General features: G+C 33.6%; 1 protein-coding gene across 1 annotated transcript; it reads right to left on the bottom strand.

The window, feature by feature from the left end:
• Window positions 1-262: 262 nt before the first annotated feature.
• LOC111278753 (SPX domain-containing protein 1-like) lies at window positions 263-1485 on the bottom strand. Its single transcript, XM_022865378.2, has 3 exons — window positions 1094-1485; window positions 849-972; window positions 263-757 (listed from the first exon to the last, which is right to left on the bottom strand). Exons 1-3 carry the CDS (start codon window positions 1364-1366, stop codon window positions 588-590), a joined length of 567 nt encoding a protein of 188 aa, XP_022721113.2. The 5' UTR covers window positions 1367-1485; the 3' UTR covers window positions 263-587.
• Window positions 1486-9003: the final 7518 nt, after the last annotated feature.

Here is a 9003-nt window from a genome sequence, read left to right on the forward strand (position 1 = left end):
ATTAATTAATAATATTAATTTCATAATGATAATTTGTTATTAATCATATATATATATATTTATAGTGTTTATATTGACAAAATTCATAGATATATTAATGAACAACATTTTAGATATATATATTGACTTAAACTAAAAAATGCAAAATATTGATTTTAATATATAAATTAAAGAATTAAATTATTTTAAATTATTTTAAATATAATAGGCATGCTTATAATTATTATTTATTTCATTTGATGATAAATTGTTTAAAATTACAAAAAAAAAATTTTACGATAATGATGAGTACGACTATCGTTATTTTATCTATTATGTTTATAATCACAATAAATACAACACAACAAAAAATGTGACTACAACCATAATTTAAATCCTTATCACTTAAAAGTGTATTAAAAAAAGAGTTTTCAACTGCAAAGCAAAGTCAAGAAAATCACAAACATATATTGACTTTCTTCCACTGATGATTGTCTTCAATGGCAATCGGATTGGCATTAAGGAGCTTTCAACTGCAAAACAAAGTCAAGAAATATATTGACTTTCTTCCTCTGATGATTGTCTCCAATGGCTCAATCGGATTTGCCTTAAGGATCATTCCGGGGAGAGAGACGGTCAAGTATTGCTTCACACCCCTTGATGAGATTGTAAAGCAAATCAGTAGAGAAGAATGGCTGTTGCAGAACCCTTGGCATAGAAAACGAGTAAACAGAACCACCTGTTCGCTTTTTGTGCTTCTTGACAATCTTGATCAAGCCTGTTAAAGTTCATTGTAGCGAAATAAATGTTTAGAAAAAGTTGATCTTGCTTAGTATTTCTAGAGATATACATGATTACAAAGGGTATACCTGCAAAGTTAATGACACTGTAATGGAGCAGCATCACCATCTCTGAATGAAAATCCAAAATTTCCTTCTGCACTTCCAACATTTCTTCATTGTCGTTCAAGTTTTCAGCCCTGATTTCCAGCTCCTGAAATACCCAAAAGACAGCAATTTCTTTCAACCAAAATGAATTTCTGGCACAACAATTACTAAAACAAAGTTTTAATTCATTCTTTTGAAGGGAAAAGATAAAAGAATTAACATTGTACCCTGAATCTGATGACGTAATCTTCCTCTTTGTCAATGAAAAACGTATTGATCTTATCGAGTTCCCTGTCTAATAACAGGATGAAGCCCATGTCATCTGTTGGTAAATTCCCATCTGAAAATTTTCCACTGCCTGATCTTGACCTTTTCTTTCCATTTGAATGGGGGTTTATCAGCTTCACTTTCTTCTTCAACGCTTTGTAAGCCATAAACTTGCGTTCCCATTCAGGCAAGCTTTTTGCCACCTCAGCCCTATGTTTCTTTCCATGTTTCATCTTCTTCTCCCTGTCAAAGTTTCAATGATCGGTGAATAGGCTGAGCAGAAATATATATATATATATATATATAAATATACATAGAAAACCATTATGTTCTTTGGAACCATAGGCATATTCCCATCACCACAACATTTTTTAAACAACAATCCAATAGTTTACCCAAGCAAAGCCTAAGAGATATCATTTGGCTGGAAACTTAGAATCATGAAGATTATTACAAAGTAGATTGTAGAATATTCCTTGATGCCATTGCAAAACTTGTATATTCCATGACACTACTGCAGAATTTGAATATTCCACAATGCACTGCTGCAAATATTTTCTTGTCATACTTATATTATATATATTTTCTCTATAAAAAGAAATCCGGCAGCCTGAAAATAAGAGAAAAAATTATAAATATTAAAATATAAATTATTGGATAATACCTTTTAAGAGTAGCTAAATAAATCGAGTTTTAAATTCTAAATTCTTAATATTCTATTCAATAAAAAGTCTACATCACTTCTTTGTTAAATCCATCGAAAAACCTTGAGATCTTAGCTGGATGCTAAATATTTTCTGTTGTCTCTGACATCATTTGTAAGGATTGTACCGATAAATCCAAGAATGATAAGTGGCATTATCCTAATTAAGGAATAGTGAATCAGCTGGCTGATTGTTTCTAGATTCTTGCCAATATTAATAGGCAAGATTCAAATGAAAATTAGCGTCTCGGAATTGAAAATGTTTGCTGTCTCTGACAAATTTAGCAGGAAGTGAAATCTCAAATCAGGTTTTCTTTATCTTGCATCAGTACAGAAGTTGTCATCAATGTATGCGTTTCATGCAAAGTTTATCGGAGTAATTCCATGAAAGGGTTAATTTTCTTTGTTTCCGATATCTGAAAGTTTTACTCTAAGAAAACTGATTTTTCAATTTCTAAAAGCTTTTTCATACCATTGGAATTTAGAAACTAAGAAAGCTGCAAAAACTAGCCCTCGGGCTTTCCTTCTACGTTATTATTATTATTTGTTCAGAACAACTTATCCAGAGATTTGGTCCTTCCGATTGCCTGAGATAGTGGAATAATGAATTTTTTTATGATCGTGATCTGTACGAATTAATTTTGAAGTGTTATTGTTAAACTCTATAAATGAAAAGAAAACCAAATATATTTATAAATTATTTGTCAAACACTTTTTTTTTACACATTATTTTGGTTAACAGACTCCTCTCACGTGTGGACAAAAATAAAAAAAAATTTTCACGCGACAAATTAAAAAAGGTCAACAAAAATTTTTTTTGATTCTGATACTGTATTAAATATTTAATTTAAAATCAATTAGTAATAAGTGAAAAAAACTTTTTATGTGACAAATTAGAATAATGAAAGAAAATTTTGATTCTGATACCATATTAAATATCTAACTTAAAATTAATTAGTAATAAGTGAAAGAAACCTTTCTAGAAAATTATGGTTTTGATACCATGTTAAACGTTCAACTTAAAATTAATTAGCAATAAATGAAAAAAGCCTTCCACGTGATAAATTATGAAAGAAACATTCCACGTGACAAATTAGAGTAACGGAAGAAAATCTTAGTTCTGATACTTTGTTAAACATCTAACTTAAAATTAATTAGCAATAAATGGAAGAAGCTTTCCACGTGATAAATTATGAAAGGGTAACAGAAGAAAACTCTGGATATCATGTTAAATATTTAATTTAAAATCAATTAACAATAAATTGAGGAGCTCAACTTAAATATAAAGCTACAAGAAATTGAAAATTTATTAGATGTGGGATAACTCACTTTAAGTATATTAAGCATTTGACTTAAAACTAATTAGTAGTAAGTGACAGAGCCAACCTGAATATAAAATTACAGGATATTGAATATTTATTAGATGTGAAATAAGTTACTTTAATAATTTTTTAAAATCTCTTAGTGTACATAAATGGAATATAAATAAATTTTACTATATTTGTAATCTATTTAATTAATTGATGAACCTTGAAATATTTTTTGTGATCATTAATTTATTAAACTTAATAAACAAATATTAATTAACAATATTCAAATCTATTCACAAATTATTTATCAAATGTTCCATTGGTTCAAGTCATAAAAAAAATCTCAAGTGAGGCTATTTCATAGCACTTCATGAAAATGCAAAATGATGTCAATAATTCCCGTTGAGACATTGTAACAATATATTAACATGTGGTATAGGAAAAGCAGAATACTCCAATTTCTTTGGCGGTTATATAATCTCAAGTTATTAAGATAATGAAAATAATAATAAAAAAAATAATGTTTCCAATTTGATCATAACTTCAAATCTAAAAACATTTCATGAAATTGCTATCAATGTGAGAATAACAATCTAACAGTTCCATAAGCTCCAATCAAAATAATGAAAACTATCTGTAATTCAGATTAGGAAGCATGATATCAAAGTCACTCGCATAGTAAATACATACAACATAAGTTATATGGTGCATTTGTATAGAGTACAAGACATTGAATTTACTGTCTCCCAATGGGCGGCGATGGCAAGGCACTCTCAGCTCAAAATTCGATAGGAGGTTTTAAAATTTCTAATCTCCTGATCCGATCTTTCTCTGTATTTTCCAGATATCCCTTGAGAATATGGGGGGGTGGTGTGAAGGAAACATCAGTAGCAGTATCAACATGGATAATGAAATAGGATGCTGACTAACATTCAGGAAAAAAAGGCACAGAGATCAGGATTTCAGGCAGTACCGGATTACCGATGGAATTTCAGGTGCTTAATTAGTTGTCACAAGAAAGCTCCATATGCTAAAAGAATTCAAGCTTCACAATAATCACGGGCAGTGAGAGATCATAATTACTTTTCTTAAGCCTCACTCAAGAGGTGTGTGTCCCAATAAGAAACAAGCTTTGCCACTAGTTTAAGATCAACCAGAAACAAAAATTCTAAAAAACTCTTCTATCCTTATTTTTGTTCTTCCAATGTTTCTTTTAAATTTCCACAACAATTTTTTTAAAAAATTTGATCCCAGGTGTAGCCGGGCAAATTTTCTAGTATATTTAATCGTGAGAGTACTTATGGGAACTTCTTCAGGCCTTCAGCCAGCCCTATCCTTAAGCATCAAGATTGGCATCCAGGAATTTTGGAAACTGTTCTATCCTATTATAAGGATCATCAAACTCACATAACCAGCAGGTGATAATGAAGAGGAAGAAATGCCAAAATTAGTTACAGTGATTCCAATTTGTCACCTTCCTTCCAAATAATTTCATCCAATGACAAGCATATCTTTTCATACTTAATTACTTATCCAGTAAAATGCGCTCTGTTGGTGGCTTTCCACATACATCCTTCACAGCTGAGGTTATAACAAAGATCACCTCTGCCATTAGAGCAAAAACATTCAGGAGGTAAATCATAAATAAACTCAAGCATGTAATGCGATTCAGCTCTTGAGACCATAAAGTTGATGCCCTTTCAAATGCACTACAATTATCAAAGGGTTAACTTTCTTTTTTCATTTTTTTTTTATTTGGATAGTGTAAGCTATCATTTCAGCAAAAAAAAAAAAAGCAACATTCATTTTAATTTACAGACCATAAGAAGGGTCACTCTATGGGCAAAAAGCAAGCTATGTAAACATAACTGAGAAGCACATCCAACTAAGAAGAACACGGAGATTTGTGTGTTTCCAGATAGGGAAAACCCAATTCTTTTTAGTTGCAAATCATTCAAGAAGATTCTTTCAAGGAACCTATGACCCATAGATAACGCTATCTCACCCCAAACAGAATAAAACTACATATTTTTTAATCAAAGAAGTTTCAACTTTGTAGCTTCTTCACCTCTCACCAACATAGGTTGTATGCGTAAAGAAAGCAAGGTATACTTACATGCAAGTTCATCATACTCATCCTTGCCAACAACATCGATGCTGACATCTCCGAGCACCATGTAAACAATGTAAACAGACCCGATAAAAAAACACGTTTGTTCAGTTTCGTAAAATGAGATCACTTAGTCAAAATGTAATGCTTTTATCAATTGGATGCTAAAACTCTCAGCAATAAATCATGCAATAACTGTGAATATACCATGTACCACAATATATTATTCACATAGTGAATAATATTAGTAGGCTGTTGGTTTATTTTTTTCCTTAAGTATTTGTTTACAAGGTGAATTCTTTTACCAAGTGTATGGTTTGGACAATGATCCATCTACTATCAACAAAGACAAGAACCCATTGCCCTTGATCAGTTAACTCCTGGATTAAATTAATTTCAGGGTAGAAAAAATAAAATATGTAAGAACTTTTCCTCTCCAAAACTAAATCCTCAGATCAAAACAGGCACATGTTAAGGAAATGCTCTCAGCTCACGTTAGCAGGTCTTCCATGTGCTGAGGATTTTCTCGCCTAACTATCAATTTTCTCGCAAGCCGCAAACTTTCTAGCATAACCGCTAATTTTCTTGCTAAAACTGTCAAATTTCCTGCATTGTTGTTTCCATCCATTAGTTTTCTTCCATTATCTATCTTTGATTGGATCATTAAGACTTGTTTCATCCGATTGTGAGTTTGACTGGTGTTTGATCTGATTGTGTATGTCTAGTGCTCCATCTATTTGTGAAATGGTTGGTACGATTCCTGATCCATCTTCTTCTGGTAAGGGTGAGGTAGTGGCCAACTAAGGCCTTGTAACTACCTTTGGGGACAGTGAGCAAAAGAATTCTATGGATTGGAGAAATCTTTTCTTGGCACTGAACAATCAATCTCTGAAATTCTTCCCTCCCCAGATGGTGAATGGCAAAGCATTAGTTAAATCAACAGATGATGTATTTGAAGAAGAAGTGCATCAATGGCAGAATGCTTTGGTGGCCCAGTTCCTTGGACAGGTGCCTAACTTTAGCCAATTTCAGAGGTTGGTAAGCATGCTTTGGGGAAAAGAAAGGTTAGTTATTATCAAACCTGCTGGGAATAATTTGTTTCTGCTGCAATTCACTTTTGATCAAGATCGAGATACAGTTCTTGAATCTGGTCCATGGCATAATCAGAATAAGCCAATTATAGTTCGAAAATGGGAACCGAGCTTAAGGAATTTAGAGTTTAAGATGAGCAAGATTCTTGTTTGGATACATCTTAGTAATGTTCCATTGGAGCTATATACTAAGAAAGGGCTTAGCTATATAGCCAGTGCATTAGGCAGTTCATTATACATGGATAAAATTACAACAAACTTTGAAAGGCTTGCTTATGCAAAAATCTATGTGAAAATTGAGGTTCATGCAGATATACCTAGGTACGTTGATGTGGTACTCCAAGACGGCACATTGGCCTCTATCTTAGTGGAAGTCCCATGGCAGCCTCTAAAATGCTAGCACTGCTAAGTCTTTGGGCATTCAGACAAATCATTTATGAATAAGCGTGTGGTAGCAGAAGCTAGCGTGTGGTAGCAGAAGCTAGGGTGTGGCAGCCAAAGGAATCTAAGGAGCAACGGGCTAAAAAAGTGAAGGAGGCTGTGCTAGAAGCTAATTCTAAGAGTGTCAAGTCACAAGTTGAATCGACGCAAGTAGCAAAGTTAGAGCCAGAGAGTACTCCTGAAAGAGGCAAGCTGTGAGTTGAATCAATGCAGGTAGCAAAGTCAGGGTCCACAAACAGATTTGCGATACTAGAAGCAGTAATTGAAGAGGACACAAGTGTTCATGTGAATCTAGAACTGGCTGTGCCTAAGGCTAGCAAGATAAGAGAGGAGGAAATTATTCCTAATTCACCCAGGAAAGTAAGGGCGGCTGCAGCTGGAGTTGCAAATTTGATGAAACAGTTGAAGAATAAGAAAAAGGGTCCCATTGATAAAGGGAAAAATAAACAGGTAAAGGTGGAATACTCTGCTCTAGGAGTTCATTCCTCTTCCCCCTTTTGTAACATGAATGTGCTTAGCTGAAATGTCAAGAGGACTAAATAATCCTCTGAAACAAAAAAAGGTTGTAGGCAGGATCAGAAGAGAAAAAATAGATATAGCTTGTTTGTTAGAAATAAGAGTGAAGGAACAAAACATGCAGAAAGTCCTAAACAATAACTTTGCTGGCTGATCCATTCACCATAATTATGCTACCGCTTACAATGGAAAAATATGGATGATATAGAGGGATGAGTTAACAATTGATTTAGTAGATACAAATGACCAAAGCATTACATGCAGCATTTTACAAGGCACTCATAAGCTATACTTCACAGCTATATATGGGTATAATAGTGAGTGTGAAAGAAAAAGACTATGGATGCACTTGATTTCTCTTCAAAGTATTGTAAAAAGCTCTCCATGGATGTTGGCTGGAGATTTTAATGTTGTGGCTCACCCTTTGGAAAGTTCAAACTATAATGGCTCCCAAATTTCTATCTCAAGTACAAGAGTGTCCCAAGAATGCTTGCAGAAACTGATTGTTCTGGATCATCCCTATATAGGACCTCTTTTTACCTGGAGCCAATCATACACTGTCAAGGAAATTGGATAGAGTGCTAATCAACGATCTATAGCTCATACAAATACCAAATTCAGAAGTTGAATTCCTCCTTCCTGAAGTATTAAACCATTGTCCAGCACTTATAAAGTTGACTACATTGAGATAGTCACCACCAAAACCATTTAAGTTCTTTAATATCTAGGTAAAGCACCTTAAGTTCTTAAAGCTAGTGGAGGAATCTTGGACAGTACTAGTGAGTGGTAAACCTATGGTTGTATTGCATAAGAAATTAAAGAGGTTGAAGTCAGTGCTAAGGAATTTCAACTTCACACAATATGGAAATCTAACGAAGAAGGTAAGAATGAAAGGAGAAGAGTTAGCAGCAGCACAACTTGCAACATTAATATGCAGAGAAGAAGAGAAAACTATCATTGCAACTCTTTGAACAGTTGAAAGTGGAGGAAAGCTTATGGAGACAAAAGTCAAGAATTAGATGGGCGCAAGAAAGAGACCAAAATGCAGGTTTCTTTCAGAAAATAGTGGCAGCAAAGCAGAGGAGAAGCAATATACGGTTACTGCATAACAGTAAGGGAAACGGGTAGGATACCTTATCATAAATATCAAATGAAGCTGTGGGATTTTTTAAGCAGTTGATGGGTACAGCTGATGATAATATTAAAGGCTGCAAGAAAAAGTTATTAACTGACTTACTCCGAGTATCCTTGACGGATGAGCAACAGGATGTAATATTATAAAATGTTACAAGGGAAGAAATTAAGAAAGCTATATTTGCTCAACATAGTCATAAAGTGCCAGGCTCTGATGGTTTCAATGCCCATTTCTTTAAGTCTGCATGGAATATAGTAGGGGAGAATGTCACTGCAGCTATATCATATTTCTTTTAAATTGAAGATATGCTACCTGCTTTCAACTCTACAATAATAACTTTAGTACCAAAAAGCCCATCTCCAGCCAGCATCTTTGATTATAGACCAATATCTTGCTATATTGTTATTTACAAGAGTATAACAACGATATTGGCTACCAGAATGCAACAGTTTCTGCCATCCCTAGTCAAAGTGCCTTCATAAAAGGGCGAAGCATAACAGAAAACGTAATTATGGCGCAAAAATTGGTGAGAGGTTATAGTACAGCTACCATGTCCTCAAAGTG

Source organism: Durio zibethinus, chromosome 8, assembly GCF_047325235.1.
Source record: "Durio zibethinus cultivar Kanyao isolate XHJ-2024 chromosome 8, ASM4732523v1, whole genome shotgun sequence".
NCBI lineage: Eukaryota > Viridiplantae > Streptophyta > Magnoliopsida > Malvales > Malvaceae > Durio > Durio zibethinus.